At 41.2% G+C, this 25,882-nt stretch overlaps 1 protein-coding gene across 5 annotated transcripts in view; it reads left to right on the forward strand.

Annotated features, from left to right (window-relative positions):
• sobpa (sine oculis binding protein homolog (Drosophila) a) overlaps window positions 1–25,882 on the forward strand; it is a 59,919-nt gene that overhangs the window by 27,352 nt on the left and 6,685 nt on the right. For 2 of the 5 annotated variants that reach the window (XR_003270571.2, XM_026151071.2), the window contains exons 5-7: window positions 13,649–13,729; window positions 14,701–14,796; window positions 23,390–25,415. Coding sequence is in view for 4 of the 5 variants with exons in the window: in XM_026151071.2 (XP_026006856.2) it covers window positions 13,649–13,729; window positions 14,701–14,796; window positions 23,390–25,414 (2,202 nt within the window). In the remaining variant the exon portion in view is untranslated. Of the gene's footprint in view, window positions 1–781; window positions 806–13,648; window positions 13,730–14,700; window positions 14,797–23,389; window positions 25,416–25,882 lie in introns of all 5 variants that reach the window. The other 3 variants (XM_026151072.2, XM_026151073.2, XM_026151075.2) reach the window with 3 other exon arrangements.

Here is a 25,882-nt window from a genome sequence, read left to right on the forward strand (position 1 = left end):
TAGACTTACCCCTATTCCTGCAGGCTTAGAGTGACATCCTTAATAACTGTTAGTCGTTAGGAAAAACAGTGTTTTTCACAGCCATTTGGCAAGTGGTTGCTGGAGGTTGTTGGGGGTCACAAAGAGATTTACTGTGCTGCACTGAAAACCTCTTCAGTAGTTTTTGCAGGTTGCATGGTAAAAGATGCCAACTTGTTTGCAAGCACTAAACTACTTGCAAGCATTAATGAAACTGCAAACTTCTTCAAAGTAAAAGTTACCCTTTTAAATTAAAACATTTTACTTTGATAGAAAATCTTCTCCATTTCAGTTTTGGTGCAGCAGTTTTTGTTACTAATTTCCCCCAGCGACTGCCAGCAACATTTTGCCAACAGGCTGAGGAATAAACACTTTTCCCTAGCAACTGGAGGTTGCCAGAAGTTTACCAACCAGTCTCCTGGCCTGTATGACTTGCAACCTAACATCTTGATTCTATTCACACATTATGTATCTGTTTTACTGTTAGAAGCAGAGTATCAGCAATTAATATGGTTCCCAAAAACTAGAATATCACCCATCAAGCCTTTCATCTTATTAACACACCATATTCTGCCGTATGTGAAAAGCTTCATCTTATCAACCTAAATTGTGACTTGGTGCAACAAAAGGTTAAATCTTGTTTAAAAATGGCACATTTTTGGCTACAAACCACATTAGCAAATATCAAAGTTGTTATTGTGTTGCCATCCCTCCCCCTCCAGTTACTGTAGTTAAATACTCTCCTTTCTCTCTTGTACCAAAGCTTGGATTTATAAGGAATTATACCGTGAGTATGATGTTTTACTCTCCTGCTTGTCTGTCCTAAAATCATTCAAACATAATCACTCTTCAAGCACTGCACTGAAGCAGGAACCATAGGGGAGCACTTAGACTACGTCTCTTCATTTCAGTTAGTGAGATTCAATTTTTTTTTTTTATGACACTTTTTCCCCAAAGCATGACAATCAAATTGAGCCTTGCATCTACTGTACTGTTGTATGTTTTTAATTTTTTACCTTTGACACTTCAGCTCATTTGCTTTCATAGCGAGTTTGTAGTTTTCATTGTACTGAATGTTGATTCTGTTGATGTCAAGGAGTCTGACGTGGTGAATCCTCGCAGGGGAATATGTGACAGTTACAAAAAGCTATGAGTCTTTATATCAGATCAAAACGCTTCTTTTGAACTGGTTTTATTTTGATGTCTGAGCTCCAGAGGAGGTCAGAAAAAAAGCACGTACAGGTATGTGTCACGCGGTATGCAGCAATGTAGGCGAGGCAGCTTCATATCAATCAGAGCTCAATCAGAGAGGCTGTAAACAGGACATCAAATACAAGATTCATCGCTGTGAAGGAAGCCCCCTGCTATGAATCAGTGGGAGGGGGCCTTGTGTGAAATTATCCAGAAATGAAAGGCAGTTTATGTAAAGTGTACATATACATCAAAGAAACAGAGTTAATAGAAAATATAGTTTGCACACGCCCCATATAATACATTTTGGAGGCCTCGGTAGGTTTTGTAATTCCGGAATATCTCCTCTGTCAGACTGCTCAAAAGAAAATGTCCAAAATACAAATTTAAATCTTACTTTACACTTTGGAGGTTTATGCAAATTAGTGCATGTTTAATGAGATTAGACCACATTTGCAAATGTAACCTTCAAGTGACCAAGTGGAGTCATTTATGATCCCGGTCGTATAGTTATATGTGCTGTTGTGAAACGATTCCTGACGTGACTTTGTCAGTCTATTGTCAGCTCACTGGTGTGGCAAAGATACCGGAAAGTCGTGTGAGGTCATTTATAGCCCAGGAAATACATGCACTAAAAAAAAACTATTGTAATACTCCACTTCTGATCACTACACTGTAATCTTTTGCAGTGAACTCTGGATAACAGACTGTGAGTAGAAATATCTACAGCTGCAGGAGGAGCAGTAGATCTCCCTTGAGGTAGATAATTAATAACCAAAGCGATGTTAAAAACTGCTTAATTTTATAAAGCCTTTGCATAAAAAAGGCTGAAAATCAAAATCATTGCATTAGAACATTTTAGAGCATGAGTCATGGATAAAGTAAACAAAGGCGTGAATGAAATATAATGAGACTGTAAAATCACTCACTAATACACACTCACTGGCTACTTTGTTAGGTTGAATTGATCGTTATTGCAAATCTCTAATCAACCAATCACATGCAAGTAATTCGGTTCATTTAGGTAAGCAGACATAATCAAGACGACCTTCTGAAGTTCAGGCTGAGCATCAGAATGGGGAAGAAAGGTGATTTAAGTTACTTTAAATGTGTTAAAGCCAGGTGGGCTGGTATGATCATTTCTCATATTGGTGACTTACTGGGATTTTCCCACATGAGCATCTCTATTGTTTACAGAGGATGGACCGACGGTTTTCTGATTAATGGAGTAATGAGAAGGGAAAGGTCTCAATTCAATTCTGTTAAAACCTTTAACTCTAGTATGTTTACAAAATTAAACAATTTGGACTTCATCCAAAATGTCGATATATGTTCTGGAAAAGTACACACATCAGGTAAATGTTGGCTGTTTACGTTTCCAATATACAATATACAAGACTAATGAGCTCTGCATTACATTCTGACCTTATCAATGACATTTTTGAACAAAGCGGAGCTGAAATGTATTGTGATGTGTGTTGAGAACAAATACAAAGAAGCAGCAGTAGTCTTTCCACTTCTCTGCCAGCTCTCCCCATTAACCTGCTCCAGACTTCTGACAGAAATTTTCAAAGCATGTCGTACGAGTGCGGTGACAGCTCCTCATGCAAGTAATAGTTTTAGAAAAGTTCAGACTTTAAAACTCAAAGTGAGGGGAGGGATAATATTAGTCTTGGAAAAAATCTTTTACATTACGAGTTCTCACAGTCAGCCTGTTGTTCTGCTGATGCTTCAACATGCCCTTGATTATAATAACAATACTATTATACACTAATATTGTACATTTCTACCCCTCAGCTGCAAAATGATTCATCAGTGCAATCAGTCGGCTGCTTCTTCAAAAACACTTCATGAACTCGACTGCTTGATGCGATAACATTTAATTAAGTATTCCACTTTAGCCTAACAAAGCACACAAGCCTCTTCTGATATTTGGCCTGTTAAAAATTAAAGGCATGTTTTGTATGGAAGTCAATTTCTGCCAAATGAATAACAAAAGAGGCAATATCTCAACGTCCAACTTTAAGCTTAAAGTTTAAGTTCTGCATGACTTTTAAACCCAGACTCTGCGTTATTTATTTATTGGTTTATTTTATATGATGTAACTCATATAATCAGGAACATTTAAAGCTCCCAATAATATGAAAAAACAGAATAAAAACCCCAAACAAAACAAATTTCCAAGATATTTCTCAAGAAATACCTCTGAAAGACCACAGCTTGGCCTCCTAGTTTACTACTTACAGTCCTACTTACAAGGCTATGAACTGATATTAAAGTAAAGGACAAACCAACATAAAGTGCTTTAGTAAGGTGCTGCAGCATTAAATGCTTGCAGAACAGCATCAATGCACATTGGCAATTATTATGTTTTGGGAACTCTACTACTGGAGTGCCAACCCAATATCTCTCACAGGTATTCGTTTAGATTGAGATCTTGTCTCTTCAAACTGTCCATTGAATCCTCGTGCTCTAAAGATGGGTGGCTTTGTAAGTTTGTAAGTGATGACTCAAATTGGGATAAAAATATATCATCGTAGGACAAAAGCAATGACTCAACACTACTTTATGACCTTTTCCTTTAACACGTACTCACCACAAACGCATGGAGAGTCAGTTCACTAGCGATGCCTTTTAAGGATGCTCAAATATCATTACAGACTGCATCTAAAGAGTGCTCCTCAATTTTTTATGGTAGCCAGTTCCATAGACACCAATGCTAGTGGTTCTAACTTTGGGGTGAGCGTTTCTGTGATGGAGATCCAAGTGTGGCACTAGGTCCAATAATATTCAGCTTTTTTGTTCAGTGGAAATGTATTGTATGTTGGAGGTTATAAGTGGACCCATCCAAAACAAAATCCACTACAAGATTAAGTTGTTTCCATGAGTACTTGAGTACTAATTAGCAAAACTGAAAGTACGTGCGATGCCTGGTTAGCCAGCCTGTTTCTATAGTTTTCCAGGTAGATAAACAATAAATGTGTAGCTGTCGTCTTTTGTTTGGCAGTTAAGTAGCCAAATCTAGAAAATAAATCTTGCAGCTGTCATAGTAAAATCCAACCTAATGTAGCACGCATTATTACTTTATAAATGCTGATTTATGGATATTTTTAAATCTTAAGCTGTGCATGTCACAGTTAAGGGTTTTTGCTGAGCACTTTTCTCTTATCTTTGCAGCAGCAGAGAAAAAAATATACAAACATAGTCAGTTATGTCATGTGTAGTTTAGTGCACATCATGCGTAGTTTATGGTAATATGTTCATTTATATACATACAGCGTGTTCTCAGCCAGTCAGACATGTTGGGAAAAGGCCTGCTCTACCACAGCAGCTCAGATTCTATATTTTGTCTGGCTCTTGCACATTCATGCAGGTCATTTGTGTAAATGATACCCATGTGTTTCTTTTCTCATGCACCCACAAGGTTGGCCACAACAACACAGCCTCCAGGCTTTTTTTTCCTGCTTAAAAAAAATGTCATGGCTTGAAAAAAAAGAGTATCTTATGTCTACGTGTGCTTTGGCTGGAGGAGCGGAGACATGGGGGAAGGAGAGGGGGGATGCAGGGGGTGGGCAGCGGCTCTGGCATTATGTTGCATGAAATATCTTCAGCTGCCTCATCCATGAAACCCAATCCCCTCCTAGGGTGACTATGGCTGCTGCTTTCTCACATCTCTACATAACTCCACATTCTGTAGTGCCTATTTGAGTGTGGCGAAAGATGATTGATAGTTTAACTCAGGCTAATCACTTATGTGCCTGTTTACTGTGCGCCTTAAACTCCTGGATTAGTTTGTATGGAAGGTGCAGCTTCCTCCCCGCTCGCAGCACTCAATTATTCTGTCTGTCACCTCACACTGTCTGCTCACTTTCATTCTCTTTTTGACCATTCGCTATTGATTCAGAGGCACCACTTGGCTCTTTTTCTTGTTTGGTAATTCGCTGCAACCTAGTCCCTTCCCCGTGCGCACATTATGGCGGTTTGCGTGGTGTACGCTGCACAAACCAAATCTGAGTGGAAAGATGCCAACCAACGGAAAAGTTCACCGAGTTTTCAGCTCCAATCTTGGACAGTTTGGAGGATTAAACTAGAATTAAGGGTGGAGTTTCAGCTGGAGGTAAAAGCTGCTTAACTGTCACACTTTTACACGCAGCTGTATGTTTTCCTACTTTATCTGACACCCACACATACGCCGATAAACAAGCTTTCTCATTGGACACAGTGCCAAGATTAAGTTAGGCAATTAGCAGTGATGGATTACGCTCCGTGAGTGTGAAAAAAGGTGGAATGAGAGCAGGCTCTGCTTTGCATGTACGCGAAACACATTGTCTACAAATCATTTAGGGCTGGATTTTGAATGCAGGAAGCTGTAACAAATGCTTTGCTGTGGCATCAACTGTGATGAAATGTTGCTTGTTGCTGTTGCAATAGCTCCAACAATCTTTTTTTTTTCTTCCATCCTCAGCTGGCTTTGAGTTTCTCAGCTTGAGCTCCTCAAAACACAGTTGGGCTTTAGTTTGTAATTTTGCATCTACTTCTTATCTTTTAATTTTTGTACAAAATAAAGAAATATTGCTCGCATGCTTGAAAGAAAGCAGGATTTTTGCTTATATGCAGGTTTATTTAAAAAGTTTAACCTATTTTAAAGCAATGAAATCATTTGATTAAACCTTAAACTGCAATATTTGCAATTTCTGTGACATTATTGTACATTTTTGAGATAATTACACCAAATTTCTAAAATAGCTGGAATTATTTGATGGATTTGCTTTTACTGTACTTATTTCTTTTGTTTTCTCTATCTCAAAGCATCAAAGTAAAGTCATCAGTGTTAGGTTTCCACTTTACTGTAATCATATTACACTTTACTGTTTGACTAATGTCATACATTACTAAGTTAAATTCAGTAAATTTCATTACACTTACTAATCACACTTATAGTTCTTGTTCTTGATTGCCATTAGAAAAAAATAACATCAAATGTGCACACATCCTGTCAAGAGCTGAATTTTCAAAGGTAACAAAAGCAAGTGATTCCATTTCTGCCCATTAATGTTATTGCAGTAGAATCACTGTGGTCACAGGCCACAGCATGTTTCTGTTACGTGCTCTTTGAGCTGGTTTTCTTCATCTCGGCATTTGGCTTTGTGTTGATACCCAAACACTGAGACAAAGATCTTGTGCATTTCCTTGTTAGAATAAGGATTTGTGCCAGTGTGTGGGACTGTAGCATAAGGTTTGTATTGTTAGCTGGCAGTTATGTGACAGTGTGACTCAGGCTACCCTGCTGAGTATTGCAAAAGTAATGTAGTGAGTGCTGTAATGAATTACTTTAATCAGAGAGAAACAAGAAGCGAGTTACGGCCCAACGCTGGCAGTCAAGTTTTAGGCATGATGAGGACATTTTTTATGCGAAATTCTTGGAAAACACTTTGCTACCTGTGAAGTAATCATTCTTAGTGTTTGCAAAGGTTGTAGGGTATTAGGGTAAATGCCTAAGATCGGATATTAATTGTGTATGTCTTTTTTAAGCCATCATATGCACAATACTCCATCTAATTATCAAAATCTGCCAAACCTACAGGTTTAAGTCATGAGATATATAAAACATTTATGCAAAGCAGTTATAAAAATTTGTGAATCTGTAAGAGACAGAATGCAGGAAGTCCAGTGCTTCCCAGCACTGTTTTGTTACTGAACTACTGCACTTAATAGGTCAATTTTTTGGTTTGTGTGAGGTATTTTAGTACAAATAGTCTACGTGTTTTGTTCTTGACAGTGGTTTGCGCGTTCTTTCCTTTTTGTTTCTTCTGTCTAGTGCAGTTTACTGTGATGCATGAACATATTTCCCCCTCAATATACATATGAATGTTCTCTCTTCTTTAAAAAGTAGAATTTTCCTTCCAGGCTAGAAGTCAGCATCTAAAGAGTGTTCACTTTGGTACAGAACAGCAGTCAGGCATGCTTCCACAAATAATAATCTGGTAAATAGACACTGAAAACAAGACATTGTGGAAATTAGAAGATGAGGATCAGTGTCATCCATCCATTTTCTTAACTGTTAGGGCTGTGGGAGAGCTGCAGTCTATTCCAGTGTACGCCCTGGGTAGGTGACCATTCCCTCTTACAACCATTCACTCTAGAACGATCGGTTAACCCAACAAGCATGTCTTTGGACTGTGGGAGCCCCATGCAAACACCAGGAAAACATGCAAACCGGCATGTTGCTCAGTGATCATTGCACCACCATGCTGCTGGAGTGGACCATTATTCTGGCAAAATACTATATCTAAACACTTTCACCCCTCTGGTTTGCAGAAAATGAACTTTTCACTTTGGTGTCACTGACATATTCAGGTTTGAAGGTGAATTATAGCCTTTTTCAGCTTATCTATATCGCTTTTTTGAACTTATGAACTGCTTTGCGAGTTTTATCTTTAGACGTGAGAACTACAAAACTATGCATGCTACACATGCTGCACATGTCTCAACTTCTAGCAAAAAGATCCTCAGCAGAACCAAATGCAGAACATTAGGAGTATGTGGTGTATATTTTAAGGATTTATGGAAACGTGACAAAAATGCACAGCAGGTAGTTTGAAGAGCTTTCTAAATTGAGACAATTAGAAAAATAACAAATTTCTGCCAAACAAATTGAACAGGAAAAGGTTTATGAGGTTTATGGCACAGAAAACCAGAACAGCACCACAAGCAGAGAAAAGTGCATGAAAAATAAATAATCAAATAAAGAAAAAACAATGAGTGAAAGCAGTCGATTACAAGGAGCATAACCTGACACAGGTGGGGAAAAAAAGAAGGAGAAAAAGGGAAAAACGGGACGTTGGGTACTGGAGATATGCAAAGAAAGGTAATTACCAAAATAAAACCGGAGTGGATGTAAGGGAGGAAGGATAGGACAGAGGAAGGCAAAGAGACGGAAGAGCTGGAGACACATGAACATAGAAATATCAAAAAGAATAGCAGTAAAATTAAACAGGGACCAAACTCAACTGATGCGTACACTGAAGACCACGACAGCATGACACATTGCATTGAAATGTATGTTACATTATCTTTGCGTTTGTGCTGGTTTGGTTGTTTTTATGAAGGCTTCAAGCATAGGAGTGTGCAGGGTGATGGTCTGTAGAACCTGTTACTGTGTGAGATTGCTTGTGAGGAATAGATCAACTAAAACTTATATTAGAAATATAAATATAAAATACAAGTTAACTTCTTTGGGTTTGCAGTGAATATTTCTTCAAGCAAAATTGAAATCATGCAGTCTTTCTTGTATATATAATTTCATTTTTTCTTTATAAGTCTTTATGAAGAAAACAGCAAAACTGCATGCACGTGAGCCACATAATTCGTAAAAGCATGAAGCGGCTAGGGAGGAAGCCTCCAGTTTGTGTCACATGGGTCGTTTCTGTTGCAGTGCGAGGCTTTTTGTTCACACCATGAAATGCCCCCCCTGGAGACCCCAGACCTCCATCAGTGTCTTTCCCTGGGAGCTCCCTCCAGGCGCGAGGGGGCAGAGTGCCGCTTCATGTCAGCCCAGAAATGTCACATCACCTCAAACACGCACACGTCTGCTTCCACACAGCCCCGTGGTTGCCTCCCCGCTCCGGCAATTTGCTTTTGCATCTCCACCGCCTGCCGAGGAGGGCACGCGCCCAGGAGAGACGCGTAGGGGGGGCGAGGGTGTGTGAGCATGCACGTGTGTGTATGTAACTGCTCCTTCTGCGTGTACGAATGCAGCTCCTTGTGGAAATTTTGAGTGCGCGATGAAGTGTGTAAAGTGTCTAGCAGTTACGAAGCCTTGAGGCCTGCCTGACACAGCTGCAGGGCACAAAGAGGAAGGTGATTATCTCATAGCTGCCAGCTATTCAGCTCAAATAAAGACAAAAGTAACTCCGACTAACTAGGAGACTAAAAGTGAAGCCACGTACATGAACTTAGAATGTGTTGGTGTCATTTCTAAAACTTGCACTCAACTCACATGAAAAGTGCAATAAAATGTACTTTGTGTTTTATTTGCAGGTACAGTGGCGATGTGCAATTTAGCATTGCACAGCTCACAGCAGATATATTAAGATGAGCATTTGCTGCATTAAAAAATAGAGATTTAGTAGAAGGAAACTGGCCTGCAACATTATATATGCAAAAGTTACATTTAGAGCCACATAAATGTTCAAGAGAGGAACATTGATGCATATGTTGCTGTAAAGAAAGTGACTGGAGGGTTTTTCTTGTTTGTTTGTTTTTTACCACTTCCCACTTGCACACCCTTGTAAAAATTTAAGTGTAAAGATCAGAGCCTCATGCATGCATAAATCTCCAGTGATGCTTTGCAAACAAAATCGAATGGTTTGTCTTTCCAAGGTGCAGAGAGTAGAGGCAAACTTGTCTTTTGATTTGGGGGGGGGGTGCGCCCGTTCACTTCCTTGCCTGACATTTGCATAGTGCCAGGATTGCACCTTCATTTCAGGATTTGGGATGAGCTCTAGTGCGCGCGGCTGTGTTTGTGTTTGGATTTGGAAAAGCCTGCCTACGAGCGCCTTTCTTTGGGAAGTGCAGCTCTTTTGGCAGGTGATGGGCACACACACCTGGACGTGTATGCATGCCCAGATGGAGGCTTGCGTGGTGGCAGCTGGTGTGACGTCCCGTCAGGACGGTGGAGCCGGCAGAGAGGAAATCAACGTGCGATGTCCTGCACTAACTAACTAACTATCAATCTATTTATTCGTCTATCTATCTGTCTGTCCATCTAGCCATCTATCCATGTCTATCTGTCTGTCTAGCTATCTATCTCAGTCCCATCCCCTTTATCTGTGTGGCTCCCTGTGTGTGCCTCACGCCTCGTTCGCAGTGCCAACACCTCATTAGTACAATATGCAAATGAACTGGCGCTGGGCCAGAGGGTCAGAGCACAAACTGGAGGCAGAATAATAGCACAATGGTGCATCTTTTTGTGTATCAGAGAGAGAGGGAAAGAGTGTGTGTGTGTGTGTGTGTGTGTGTGTGTGTGTGTGTGTGTGTGTGTGTGTGTGTGTGTGTGTGTGTGTGTGTGTGTGTGTGTGTGTGTGTGTGTGTCCAAATGCCTGCCTAAAATTATGTGATTGTTTATGTGTGGTTACCTGACTTTGAGTCAGTGCGATGTGTCCGTACCCAAACTCTGGAGCCATATGTAGGTCAGCCTACACCTCACAGCTTCTAAATAACCATGACCTCATAAACCCTGTCATGAAAGGTTGGAGAAAACAAAATCAAAGTAAAAATACCCCCCCAAAAAATGTGCCTGTTATTTTGTAAATTCTCACAAAACAAGGTTTTCTGTCAAATCTGTACACTGTGTCGTTTCTGGTACAAACAACAGCATGCTTCGTGACTCAAGACAGCAGTATCTTTGCACCAGGCTTGGAATGGGAAACCCTACCTGGAGGTGATGAAAGCAGATGGGAGTGGAGGCAAACTCAATCAGTCTCTGGACTAAAAATGTAAAATATACGCCAGAGTTGCCCTTTGGTATCATCGAGAGATGAAGAGAGCTGGAGGCCAAATTACCCATGACAAATCAAAGGTTGCAGGGAGCAATTTAAAGGGAACATAATATGAAAGAGCGCTACTCAAACCAGCGGTTCTTCTGTCAGTGCACGGGCTCAATTTGAAATGTCAGCTTCGGGGCTGCAAACGGCATGATGTACATGTCTAATCGAGGTTAAATCTCAATTTCTGATAACAGTGTCTCAGCACCCCTTGGCTGTAAAATATGAACTAATTTGATCACACTGGGGTCTACATTATATAAAAGTGCATTTCATTTAATGAAACACAATGGAGCCATTGGGCACCGTGCCAGACAAAGCTTCTCCAATAACCTCTTTGTAACAGAATTGCCCACACCTGGCACAGCAGCACTGACTGCCTCAGTTTTCACACTGCACATAATGAATGACTCACAGGGTGCAGGAGAAGGTGGCTCCTTTTCCAGCTGGCGCAAACATGTAAAGGAAGTTTGTATTTTAAAAGCATTGCCATGGAAAGTAAAAGCACAATAGCTATTCGGGCAAATTAATCACATTATCGTTATTTGAGGTTGTATAACTAATAGATAGGTTACTGTAAATCCTACAGTTTAAGCCCCAGTATCTTTCTAATCAGCTTTAGCATATTTGGAGTCTGCAGCATGTTCAGATGCATTTAACCTGAGCTAATCTGATTCATGAAGAATGTGTGCCCATAAATATGGAGTAATTTGTGTATGCACTGAATGTTTAATGCACAAATCCCAGATTCATCATATTTTATTTACGTTTATAGCATCCTCAGCTCACACACGCTCACACACAAATGAATAGCTTAAGAAAATAAGCTAAACCGCCATCATTCCCGAGGGAAAACATTAGAGGTTTGCCTTTTCTGGCGTCACATCTTTCCCCCGCCGTATCCTTCAAGGTAAACGTGTTTCCTTATATAGCAAAATGTAGCCGTGACAGTATTAAAATTACACATGGAGGTTATGCTCCTGATTCTGATGGTAAGAACAGACTTGGCAGGGACACCAGTTTTTCTAAATGTTTTTTATGCCTGTTGGGAACATCTCTTTGGTTTTGTTGTCCGGTTAGAGCGTTAGCTCGTTTTTGTCGAGGTATGTTTCCGCCTATTGAAACCCGAAGATCAACAAATTATATATTTTTTATGAACTCCTGTGTGAGTCTCTGTGTCATTTTCTTCCATTCTGAGATGATTACACTTAGCTAGATTAGGAATGCTGACACCATGAGTGAAGTGAGTAGGTGGATCGTCTGCTCGGTGAAAACAAAAATAAAACTTGTAAAGTTATTTTCCATCTTTCTCGTTAGACAATTTGCAAGATGGAGGTTATGCAGATCTTTTCGCAGTTTGACACTACTTATGTTATAATTAAATCAACAATGGTAGGACTAATAAATGCTAAGTTTAGCAAACATAAATACACACAAATCACATTTTCTCAGGTCAAGTTAGTTTCATTCAGTAAAACATCTTTTTGCCTTCTTTGTTGAGTTCTGTTAACTTTTTCTGGCTTAAGGTTTATAAAAAACTAACGAGCTTGCTTTCCGCCATTAAGATTATCAGCAGAAGAGGAAAGATTGATTTCAGCCACTTGCGGGAAAAAAAGCAAAAACATATGTTCATTGAAATGCATGAACTGATATCATTAGCTAGCATAATGGCTGTGTGGGTGTGAGCAGATTGTACTTGCACGACATCTCCCTCGCTCTTTGGTTTAGTTAGCTCGTGGCACCTGTTAAGGTGGACCACCCTCCACCTTCCAGTACAGTTACGCCAACCTCATGTTATGTCATTCAGTCATTACAGCAAGCAGAGTGGAGGGAGCTCTTTGAGGTTGTCTTTGTTATCATTCCAAGCCAAATATATCAGAAACTTTAGCAAACGGCCACACCGAAATTTAACTCCCTAATGACTCAAATTATTGACACTTATTGTTCTTGCTGCCTTGGAGCAAATGTGACCACATAGTTTTCCTTGGAGTAATAAAGTATTCTGATTCTAATAGCTGGTTTTGATTTTAAGCTAAAACACTGTATATGTGCCCTAAAACCAGTGACCACAACAAGGTCACAGACCACACCTTTACTATATTAAAGTCTGGACATTACAGCTAAATTTAAAAATGTTGGATAGAAGAGTAAACCTGGGAGGAGGCAAAGGATTATTCCAGGAAAATCCAAGTAGCTGACCTGCAAGGTGAAAACAATATCAGCCTCAGTGCTGCAGTTGGCAGTATATTCAAAGGGACAAGCTATTAAGCAAGTAATGGAAGCAAGTTATTCATGTAGAAAAAGTATTGGCTGAAATGTCTTTCAGACATTTTTGGTGTTGTTGTTGTTTTTTCTTAAATTAAAAATTGGGTTAAAATGAGGTGAAATGTATGGAAGCCCGTTTCCACCACTTAGGGACAAAAAAAGGATCCATAACTCGAAATTTTGAGAAAAGTAACTCGAAATTTTGAGTTAGCACTGCCAATCAGTAATCTACGTGAATGACCTCATTTCCTTGTTACCCAGAAGCTGAAGCCCTCAGCTACAAATGCTACAGCTAAGCTACCAGTATTACATCCAGTCATGAATGCACAGATTGCTGAGTATTTTCAGCGTGGCTTCAAAAATGATGAAATCCTTGTGTTATTAGCTGAATCACATGGCGTTACTATCAGCCAACATACTCGCGAAAGAGCCAATTTGTTGCGATCCTGTTTTTAGTGCGCGTTACTCTGCGCCATATGCTTCCGGGTAACAAGAAAGTGACCTCATTCTCGTAGATTACTGATTGGCAGAGCTAACTCGAAATTTCGAGTTAATAACTCGAAATTTCAAGAAAATAACTTGAAATTTTGAGTTATGGATACATTTTTTTTGTTTTGTTGCTTTTTTAGTGGCGGAAACGGGCTTCCATAGAAATGAGACAACGCTTCAACCTTCAACAAGTCTCTGAATCTCCTGAATCATCCTTCAAGGTAGGATCAAAAGATTCTGAGAACTGAGCTCCATAAAATTTTAAAAGCTTGCCTGTTTTAAATTTGACTGATTTCCCATTCAAGGTCATCTTCTCGGGTATGTCCTGGCAGTTTTCAGCATGAGTGCTATTTCAGCATTTCTCAGTGTAAGTCCAATTTGGGCCCCTTGCAGGCTGAACAGTGTGAACATGAACTTGGGAATTTCATTTGGAAGATCATTGACAGAGCTGAAGAGTGCATAGTTTCAGATTCTAAAGGCAGAGCGTCAGGTGAGGAGCAAGACTGACGGCATGCACCCTGAATTCAAGTCCCCGGATTGAGACATCAACATGGGGTTTAGCTGTAATGTCCTGAGGTCTCAGGAAGACCAGGGAGTGAGTCCTTTTTGGCCACATGAGCACAATCCTTGCTCTCCACCTGGACATGTCACTATGATATTTGTTCACTGAAAATCAAGTTGAAGGATTACACACCAACTGGAACGGTACAGGTGTGAGGGGACACAATGGGAATAGCACTCACTGAGAGATCTAAACATAAAAGCTGAGGTGCACAAGAAGATGTTGTTGGAGGGGGGATCACCCAAAATTCAAATCAGATAAACCTTTTGATTTTCATTGACCTGTTCTCAGAACTTTTTGATCACACCTTGTATCTTAGATTGATGGGTGTTAAATAGGCACAATTGTTTGCAGCATTTTAACTGCCTAAACTAAATGTCTTGCACACGCGAACTGCACATACACACCTGCACACTCACTCGCTGTTTTGTTTCAGAGGATCCTTAACCCCTCACCCCTCGCCTGCCCATTGGTTTGATCACAAACCAATGGCTTTTCACCCATTTTACAGTCACCATTTCTGTTCATCTTTCTCATTGTTTTTTTTTCCCATTTCTGTTTCCTTGTTGCCTCTGTTCACGTGTTTATTTTGTCCATTCGTAAAAAGAAGCCATTATTTCTCCCCCCCAGGCAAGAGACGACGATGGCCTCGGTGGGAAATTACCCCTGCACAGCTTTGCTCAGGACACGCCCAGGCTTGTCTTCAAGACAAACAGCGATGTGCTTGTAAGGACCATACCCATTTAATGCCAGACAAGAGTTAAGCTTAATGGCTTCTGCACAAATATGTTTTGATGTTGTTCTTTGTTTAAAAATATGTAATTTTCAAGTCATGTCTGAAATGTGCCTGGGCTGGTTTGTGTTTGAGAATTACTGTAAAAGTAAAGCAGGCTCTTCCTCAAACCTCTCCAAACAAGATGCTGCACAAGATGCTTCACTTAAACGTTTCCATTTGTTATGTTCTGAACTTTTTTCATGCTTTACCATTTATTTTGCCCATTTTCATTTTTCATGTAGTGAGCTGTGTCAGTCTTTTTAGGAGCTGTCAGACACATGCAGTCTCACAGTTAAAGCAGGTGTATAATATTGCAATAATAGCAGTGAAGCTAAGTTGGCTTTACTGAATAATATTTATTGGAAATGTTGATATACCTGTACATTTTACAAGTACATGCCCATATCCTGCTCTGCCATAAAAGTGCCATTTCAGTCCATTGTTAGGTAATTGCCAGGCAATGTGATGGTGCCAAATATATCTTAGAGGAAGGATCATGGTCAGCAAGAACACTTGAGTTAGTTGTGACATTTAAACAATGCACAGCTAATGCTATAGAGACTCATGGGACCAGGCAACAGTTTTCCAGTCTTTTGTTGTGCCGTTGTGTTGAACCCATATGAATTGTAACTTCAGTTTCCTATTCTTGACTGACAGAAGTGGCATCAGGTGTGGTCTTCTGCTGCTGTAGCTCATCTGCTTCCTAGTTGGATGTCTTGTGCATTCAGAAATGCTATTCCTCATCCTTACCTAGATTGTAAACAGTGGTTTTTTGAGTTACTGTCACTTTCTTATCAGTTCAGGGCAACCATTCTTCCCTGACCTGGCTGGATCAGGTGACCCTGAATCCTCCCTTAGTTATGCTGCAGTAGTAGTTATGCTTCCCATGATGCACTGAGTGTTTCTTATTCACTCACAATCTGTTTATACACCTCTTTGCATTTAAACATGACTTGTTATCAATGTTCCCTCTAATTTTTCACGTGTCTGAGCGAACACACAAACTCCCTGAGAGGCCCCTTGGACCACTGTGAGCAACAGCAGACGTGTGCACTGTGGTCACGCCAGCATTGAATCCATCCACGGTTTATTAAAATAATCAAATTACAGCATTTACATTTATGTTGGACTACTTTTAATTAACTGCTTTAGCCCCACTTACAATGAAAATTTAAAAAAATCTTGCTCATGACCTGTGTAGTATTTTAACACTGTTGGAAGTTAAAATAAGAGAGTCCTGTAACTCTCTTTCTCTGCAAAATACAGTATATAATGACCAATGTTGGGCAATTAATTCTTCAAAAAAAATTTGTTATGCAAAGTAGTTATGCAAACAACAAAGTTTTTTGCAGCTATTTACGTAAAAATGCAGCCAAGGCGTTTTTTAAAATAAACATTTCAAACTATTTACAGAACAATCAGCTGTTCTGCATCAAATCTGATGCCACACAAATGATTTGTGCCACTCCAAAAAATAATTTCTGTCCACTATGAGATAAAGGAGAACAACAGCCTGATACCTGCAGGCCTGACAACAGGAGATGTAACACCTGTAACATTCAGCATTCATCTCATTGTTCTGACACACACAACAAAACTACTGACTACACTACACACTAACTACACAAGATTTGCGCTAAAAGTCTCAAATCTCTCATATCTCAAAACACCTCCGTCACTCCTGAAACGTCCTCCCTTCCTAAACAACTAAATGCGATGTTACCATATCATTTTTAATTGGTCGACATGGTACATTTTTCCACCAATAGGAAAGGGTGGGGTTTTTTGGTTTTGTTTTTGCTCACAGGCTTTCGAGTGTTTTCCTTATAAAATGCCGCTTTTACCGTTCCTTCCCACAGTAAATATAAACAACGACAGTATTCAGGAAGAAAACCAAACATTGCACATATTTTTATCATAACTCTGGTTTTATGTGGCCTATCAACACAATTTAAAAACTGGTATAAAGTCCACACTTTTTCTGTCAATTGTTCCGTCTGTCCTTCATTACCGTGGCTTCACTCCACATCAGCCACGCCGCTTTGCTTGCTAAAACACCGGTGTCGGCACATAAGGACGCTGTCATAGCCTGTCAACGACATTGATTAGCTGCGTGTATACGAATGTGAATCACATCATTGGCTGGACTATGGGATAAGGTGGCATCGTTCTAATCCCATACGGAAGCAGCCAGTCACTTACTGACTAACACTGCAAAACAGAATTGTTAAAGTATTAATTTTAATTTCAATTCAGGTTAGATTTTTTTTTTTTGTGCGCAACGCAGATTTTCTGTGCACAGAGACCGTGCCAGCAGTGCGCAATTGCGCACGCGCGCAGCTTAGAGGGAACATTGCTTGTTATTAGTCTTTGTCCCTCTTCAGCAGTGCATTTTTGTCCCCTCTTCCTCCCCTCACCTCCCAACCACAACAGCTGGCTGCCCCTTCCTGAGCCTGTATCTGCCGGAGGTTTCGTCCTGTTAAAAGGGAGTTTTTCCTTCCCACTGTCACCAAGTGCTCGCTCAAAGGGCATCATTTGATTGTTAGAGTTTGCTTTCTGTTATTGTAGGGTCTTTACCTTACAATACAAAGCGCCTTGAGACGACTACTGTTGTGATTTGGCGAAATAGCAGTAAAATTGAATTGAACTGATGTCTGACATCAACTTTGTTGATGACGCCCATACAATATATTTTTCTCTTTTTCGGACCATTCTCTGTAAACCCAAGAGATTGTTGCGCGGGAAAATCATAGTAGATCAGCTGTTTCTGAAATACACAAGTGTACCTAACAAAGTGGCTGGTGAGCATATGTTGCAATATTCAAGTTTTGTGGATATAAATGAGATGTTATTATCAAAAAAAAAAAAAGTAAACAAAAACTGTATGTTGTCTTCTAAAATCTTCTAAAAAATTCTGCTAAATATAAATAAAAACTATTTGTAAACTTAGTGGGCTTTCAAATTTATCACAGCTTCTGTCACAGCTTCTATATATATCTATATGTCTGTTGATAACAGTAATGTTATGTTTCTAGGCAGCTAGAGTGTACCGAGTTTGAACCTATGTGTAGAACACTGGGAGCTCCAGCTTCTTCCACAATTGAAAAGTGTGTTAGGTTAATGCCCAGGACATTGTTGCAAAGGAGATTCTTTAATCTCGAGAATTTCACGTGTTTGTAATGCGAAACAGGTGTACTCATTCATAATATTTTATTGGACAATCTTCCAGTCTCCCATTCCAGACACGTGGAATCATTTTTTAACTTTTGTATGTTCAGGTTTTGTTTCCTAACGAATTTATTTTATGTTGACCAACTAAAGGCTATAACATTTACTTTAATACAACATGCTTTTGCCTACACGACATCAGCTACTCAGTACCAAAGTCTTTGCATAGTTTATAATCAACTAAAACCAAAGGATCCAGTTACATCAGAGCAAAGTGTCCATCTGCAAGATTCAGTCTAGCGCTGATCATACAGGACTTGGTCTTCAAGACACCAAATTTTCTCTTTAAACTCTTGTTTTATAGAAGCGCCAACTGTTTATGTATCTACCAGATACAATGCTGTCTGACAGACTGTCTGGAAAATGCAATATTAAATATTACTGCATCTCCACTCTCCCTCTCTGTGACAGCTGGCTTTTCCCTCCACCCCTCAGTCATTCAAAACAACCATAAGAACTTCTGACTTCAGACATGGCCAGACGTATACCTCTGAAATTGGCTTTTTGATAGGCTGATCAGCACTACTTACGCTTGCTTACCTGACGAAGAAGCTATCCTGAGTAGCTTGTTAGTTAGGCTTGAAAATGGAGGTAACAGGCAAAATAAAAGTAACTTCTCCTCACTGAGAAGCAGTCTGATGCCAGTTCTTCAGATTAGGAAGATGTTGATGTTTAGCTGTTAGATTTCGAGATGTATGCAGGGTCACCTTAAATATTTCCACTGATTAGCATTCAGTGACTACACTACATATGACTGGTGTATAAGTGTGTAATTTTCTCATGACTGAGAGGCATTCACACACTCACCATGTCGCTTACTTGGATCTCACTGTCCATAGCTGACAAGGGAAGGACTTTGAAGACATGTTTGACAAAAAAGGAGATGAATGAATCTGTGCTTGTCCAGATCCAAATGAATTTATGTATTTAAGGGTGTGGAAATGTATCTCCTGTCGGTAAACGCCTCAAAGTTAAACCTTTCCCCTGAAGAGACGCTAGTGAACTGTTCACCAACAGCTTTTTCTCCAGTTTGTTGTCTCAGTTTGCTATGTGCAGGCTCTAGCCTCAAATTCATCACACAGATATTACAGCAGTATTGATTTTTCCCAAACCCTGCAAAAAAAAAGAAGAAGCATATAACTGTGCTTTCTATGGAAAAGCACCGAGTAGATATCTCATCTCATAGATCTCCCGTCTGCTGCATTGGCATTCAAACACAATCCGCCAGGTCTGCCTCGTCTCTCTTGCAGCTGAAGTTATTTTACTCGCCGTGCGTGCGTGAGCGTGCGCTGTGAAATATAGCACAATTGAGCTTCACCTGGCCAAGTGAGAATGGCCTTTGTGTGTCACATCTATAATGACTGATGGGATGGCTGGCTGTGAAAAGAGCCACCTCACAGAGAGTGCGGTTCTCCTGCGTCTTGGCTTTTAGCTGCAGTTTAAAACTTTTCATCCATTCAGGTTTTGATGGAGAAGTCAGGTACACTATGTAGTCAGTATAAAACACTGGGAGAGGATCTGTACCAGATATGTTTCCTCTTTTGTAAGCCAAGTAATTATAACCATTGCAACAATGAATGAGGCAACTGGAAACTGATAGTTTGGTTAATCATAGTAATAAGTCCACATGTTGCAGATGGTCTTTAAAGCCTTGCCAAAGTTTAATTTTCTTGTGTAAACATCAGTGTAAGCTTTACACTGTTTTCTTCTTCCAGTGGACCAGGTGCTTTAAGATGGCAGTCTGTTGCAACATGATCTAGTTTTTGGACTAAATCCACAGTACAGCCAGCTCAGTGTTTCTGTCCGCCTCTTCTCAGAATCTCTGATGAACCCAAGCCGTCACGGGTGGATACTTTGCTGCAGATTGTTTGGAGTGTAAAATAACAAAAAAAACCAAGCCTTGCTTCAAGCACCTGGTTCATTTTCATGTGTTTAATCTTTGTGTTTTGCACTTTGTGATTGTGGAAGCAATGTGAGAAGTGTCAAAAGAATCGCATATCGACCTTAACAGGGCGGGATACCCAAGCCTGTCCCTTGATGCACTTTTCTTGCTTAAACCTCCTCATTTTCAGCGAACCTCTTCATCATACATATAAAACCACTTCAGGCACCACAACCTCTTATGAAACCTTACAATCTCTGCACCGTCTGAAACTCTCCAGCCTCTTAACCCGCTGCCACCTCCTCCTTCGCCTTCCTCTTCATCTCCTAAATCCTACGTATCCTTAGAAATCTGAAGCCCCTGCCTTATATGGAGAATCCAAACTGCCAAAATCAATAATAATTTTTTTAAAGCCCTGGCAAAATGAAAAATTTCACAAATTATCTTTAAAAAATGTGACGTAAGTGGATATTTTTTATTTAATTTGCCTCTGTATGTGTTTTTCTTTGTATTTATTCCTTTCGTTTTAAATTTTATACATATTTCTGTTTGATGAAAGGAAAACAAAGTCAAAACAAAACCGAAACATATACAGCAATAGAAAAATGTTAAAGAGTAAATGTTAATAGAGATTAATAAGTAAATAAGTCAATAAATAACATGGTAAACTAAACGAGGAAGCAAGTAAATATGAAGATTCTTACGTTAAAGATGATAATTCAATTATAAATATGTCACAGTTTATAAATTTGTGGATTTCTACATTTATTTCTAATATTTTGGTGCATTGCATAATTGCAATATATTTCTATATTTTTAATATTTCGGCAGTTTTTGTCCTCCACAGAATTAACCTTTTCTATTGGGTCATTCTCTTTGAATGCAGCAAACTAAATGCTGTTTATTTATTGCTCTAACCTCTGAGAATGTCTCAAATCCCCTCACAAATCACCTCACCTTATGTGTTCATTTTTTTCTTATGCACTAAAACATGTCGCTGACTAATGTGGGAATTCCTAAAATTCCTAAAATTCCCTAGACTCTGGATTGGGTCAGAGAGTCAGAGGAGGGAGAACATGTCGACCACTGGGGTGCTTGTTTAGAAGCCGGATAATTGTTGTAATGCAAACGGTTAAACTACACCGCCGATGCTGGTTCGTTGGCCACGATGGAAATAAATGACCATAATTACATTCAACTGCAAACATCTGTGTGCAGGAGCCGGGAGAGAGCGAGAAAGAGAAAGCACAACTCCATTAGCGTAATGCGCAGTGAAATTTCACTCACGGTGCAGAAAGTCGTTAAGTGCTCTCCATCTGTCTTTCTGAGTCGAGGAAATTTTCAGCACATTTATTATTTAAAATATCCTGGGCATACCATTATCAAACTCAACTTGTGAGAGCACCTTTTTGACTTTTACTCAGTCGTGGCTCATTGAATTAGTGAGGACTAAATGGGCAGTTAAAGCATGTAGAATTCAAGGGACTGACATCCGAGCGCTTCCAGCGCCGTGTAGTTCAGTCTCTGATCTGTTTTTGCTGCTCTCCGGCTGCTTCTCTCAAACTCGGTTCAGTTTTTAAGTTAGAGTGACACTCTCTAATGACTGTCAAATGCAGACTTTTGCCCTTTTCGTGAATGCCTCTGCTTCAACCAGTTCACCTCTGATGTAAAGCACATAATCGAGGCAAGCAACCTGATGTTTTACACATGTTGCAGTTGAAGGACAGCACACTGTGTTTTCTTTTTGAAATCCTGGCCAGTGCTGCAGTGCATCTGCCCAAAAGCCCATGTGAGTCCACTGTCTTTCAGCTGCTGCCAGACACTTTCCTGCCAAATAATCCAATGTTGCTATGCAGCTTGCAAAAGGAGTTTATCCACCTTCCGGTTGCATCCCTCGACTTATTAACATTCAGCAGGGGGGCTTAAGGGTCTGTGTGATGGATGGATGTCGTTGAAGGGTCTGACAACTGATTAATGCCTTAATTATCTCCAGCGAGGACCTGCCACTCCTCCCAGAGCTGACAGAGTGAGCTGTGTGTGGCCTGACGAGTAACTCCGTGTTCAGGGCTCGCCCACTGCTATCTGCTCTACCAGGGTCACATTCATTTTCCTCCCCTCAAAAAATCTGCACGTTTTGCACTAAAAAAGGTGTATAACGTTGATGAAACAGTGCAGCAGTGCGTTTTGGGATCTTTGCCATTGCGGTGACTAAGAAAGACAACTTTTCAATTGAGCCTCCACATGTTTGGATCCAGCCCAGGTTTGCATTCTGCATACAGAAGCAATCTCTGAAGTCGAGTCCATTTTTTGAATGTAAAATGTTACTGTTGACTTACAAGGCTTTATGCAACCAATCCACCTACTATATCAAGGAACTATTAACCCCTTTATAGCCATGTTGCCATGTTACATCAGCTCTGCTTTAATAGGTAGAAATCTCAAGTAGAGCCATTTTGGCATCTGATGCTGCTTTGTGTGAGTAAGAAAGGAGTCAAGAGAAAAGAACAAAGAGGGGAAACAAACAATACAACATAAAACACCTGACAGGAACTGGTGGCAGAAATCACAGATCAGTTACATGCAGCTCTGGAGGTACAGCAGAAGGGTCCAGGGAGAGAGGAGGATGCAAAATTATGCAGTATATAAATATAAAAAAGGCATATGAATGCATGGGTCCCAAAAGAAATACACACTTTTCACGTGTAGCCGGCTTTACTTGATTAACTGATTTTAACTGCAATCTTACTAATATTGCAGTCACTTTAAGTAAATAATTTTCAGCAAACAACTGTGGCTTTTAGCCAAAAACCTCAGAGCTCGACTGAGAAAAATGTTAGAAAATGTGAACGTTTTGCACCAAGCTTCAGCCATCACCTGCAACCTATAAAGATATTTAAAGTAAAACATTTCACCACCCAAAGAACAGCACAAAATTCTGTTATTCACCCAGTTACCCATTACACCAATATACAGTGGTCCTTCTACCGTTTAACCTAATTTGACTTGTTGACCCACAATTCAATACCAGTGTGAGGGAAATCGTCTTTTTGTGTTGTGCTTCAGGCGCTGGTCTTTATAGCCAACAGAAGGTGTAAATGGGCATTTCTTGTTAAGACAGAAGGTTAAAGGCAAAGTCACTTCAGCAGCTGAACGCCATTATGCGAGCATAAGATAGAACACATAAATATGTCGAAAGCAGAACTTCAATGTTAAATGTTTCTTTTTTTTCAGCAGATCTGTAAAAGTATTTACAATCTACATCAGCTTCCTTAAAAATAATCTTTCTCTAATGAGCTTCTCTACAGATGGTGTGGAGACTAAGCGTCTTCCCCACATTTTTCAGAGAATATTTTGTAGTGGATCATCAAAAACAGATCAGGAGTCCTTTGTATGCAGGCTGACAGGTGCTTATATATGTGTGTTCCTTTTTGCAGGTGTGTGACTGGTGCAAACATATTCGCCATACTAAGGAGTACCTGGACTTTGGTGCTGGTGAGCGGAGGCTGCAGTTCTGCAGTGCCAAATGCCTGAACCAATATAAGATGGACATTTTCTATAAAGAGACCCAGGCTGCCCTTCCTGGAGCACTGTGTAACCCAGGACACGGAGCTGGAGGGGAGGGTAAGCCGGAGTGCAGTTCAGGAGTGCAGCTGCTCACTCCTGAATCCTGGGGAACGCCACTAACGGACCTTCGACGTAAAGCTCCCTCACCTGGAGGGCCTTCCGCCACCTCAGTTTTGGCCCCTTCCACATCTTCAGCTGCCTCACCCTCAGACACTGCAGCTGTCTGCTCCCCATCCTCCTCCTCTTCAGTCAAAATCCCCACACCCAGACCCCATGAGAGCCCCTCACTTCCCCCACCACCTGTTCCTGCTCTTCACCCACCAGTCGGGGTCCCCTCTGGCAGCCCTCCCATGGTGATGACACCCCGGGGACCCATGCCCCTGCCTCTGTTCATGGAGCATCAAATGATGCAGCACATCCGCCCCCCATTTCTTCGCACCTCTGCCCACCCAGGAGGACCCAACAGCCCGCTGTCAAACCCAATCATTCCTGGTATTGGTCCACCACCACCTCCTAGGACCCTTGGTCCTGCATCAAGCCCCATGCACAGGCCTCTGCTATCTCCACATGTCCACCCTTCATCTAATCCCAACCCTGGCATGATTCCCCCACACCCTGGAATCCCCATGCCGGGCCTACCGCCTTTTCCCCCAGTCAACATGATGCCCAATGGACACATCCCCCTGCCCCCAATGATGAACTTTGGCATGCCGTCCTTGGCTCCATTGGTACCTCCCCCAACTCTCTTGGTCCCTTATCCTGTCATTGTACCCCTCCCGGTCCCAATTCCTATTCCAATCCCTATCCCCTTCAACCCCAAATCCTCCAGGGACCGACCTGAGAGTACTGGTTCTGTCCGAAGTGCTCCAGAGTCCTCAGAAGCTTCAGCTTCTAGGCCCCACTCTCCAGGCTCCTCTGGAGGTGATAGAGGGAGCCAGAAGATAGAGCCAGCTGGAGGGCGTGTCTCTCCTGTGCGGTCAGAGAGAGGAAGGACAGTGGAATTGACCGTGAAGGCAGAGGACAACTCAGGCAACCTTTGTCTCAGCAGTGGCCCTGGATTGATGGATGGGGTTATTGATCTAACAGTGGGCCAAAGATCATGCCAGCAGCAGGTAATTCACAGGATTCTACCTGGTGTCCAGGTCAAAGTAGAGCCAGAGGCAGATTCAAGATCTCCACCAGCTGCTGAGCTGGGCAGGGAAGGGAAGAGCCATCGTGATGAAGGGGAAGGGGCTCTGCTCTCACAGGAACTCCTCAGTGCTGCGGAGCCAGAAGGGGCCACACACCCTAACACACTGGAATCATCAGCCCTACCTTCCAGTGCTCCCAGCAAAGCTTCAGTGAGCCAGAAGAGTCCCCACTATTCTAACCGTACAACACCACCCTCACCAAGTACAGTACGGACCCAGCCCCCATCTTTACCCCAGCACCAGACTAGCCCTGCTGCCCCATGTAATGTGATAGTCAATGGTACAGGATGGCATCCACTTCTCACGCCTGCGTTCGAATCTGACCGAAGGGGAGAGGCAGGAGAAGGAGAGGCAGAGAAGCACCCAGCTAACGGTGAGCTTGAGCGTGAGGCGCTGAAAGAGAACAATTGTTCCGTAGGTGAATGGGAGCCAGGGAAGCGGGTCTCAGCACAAGATGAGATGGGTAACACGGTGGAGGGTAAGCCAGATCCTGACTCCAACTTGGAGGAGGGTGAGCATGCCTACGCCCTACCGCTGCTGTCGACCGGAGGCTGTGTTGTCATACAGCCTGTGCCAAAGCCCGCCGCCGACAAGACAGCCATCCTCTCCTGCTCCATCAGCGCACCGCTATCAGCCGCTGGGAGTCCTGAGCTCGAGCCGCCGCTGAAGAGGAGGTGTCTGCGAATTCGCAATCAAAACAAATGAGGTGAGTGTTTTCCCACAACCGACTTGAAATATAAATTCAAACATATTTATTCAGTGACATTTCATAATTCACAGTCGGGGGTTTATCAGATTAAGAGTTGGTTTTAAAAGTCTCTTACTCCCGAGGGTGCATCTTTAAACTATTCAAAATGACTCCCTTCAGTTGAAAATGTTCTTTAACAAGCTGTTTCATATTTATAATCTTCACATCTGGAAATCTCTGGCAACCGGATTATTTTGTATTTTGTCATTTTGAAAAGACATAATAGGGTTGATCACTTAATCAGAATTTCAACAATGTGATGCTTGATTCAAGGGCAGACTCGGTGTGCCCTCGTGCAGTCACAGTGGAAAGGGTCAAACAAGCATTAGTTGAATTATTACCTCCAAAATAATGCCAGAGTGCAGGTTCCCTGGCATTAAATCCACTGTGACAGACGGACTGCAGGTGATGTATGAGATTGTCAC

The sequence above is a fragment of the Astatotilapia calliptera genome, chromosome 19 (genome assembly GCF_964374335.1).
Source record: "Astatotilapia calliptera chromosome 19, fAstCal68.1, whole genome shotgun sequence".
NCBI classification, from domain to species: Eukaryota; Metazoa; Chordata; class Actinopteri; order Cichliformes; family Cichlidae; genus Astatotilapia; species Astatotilapia calliptera.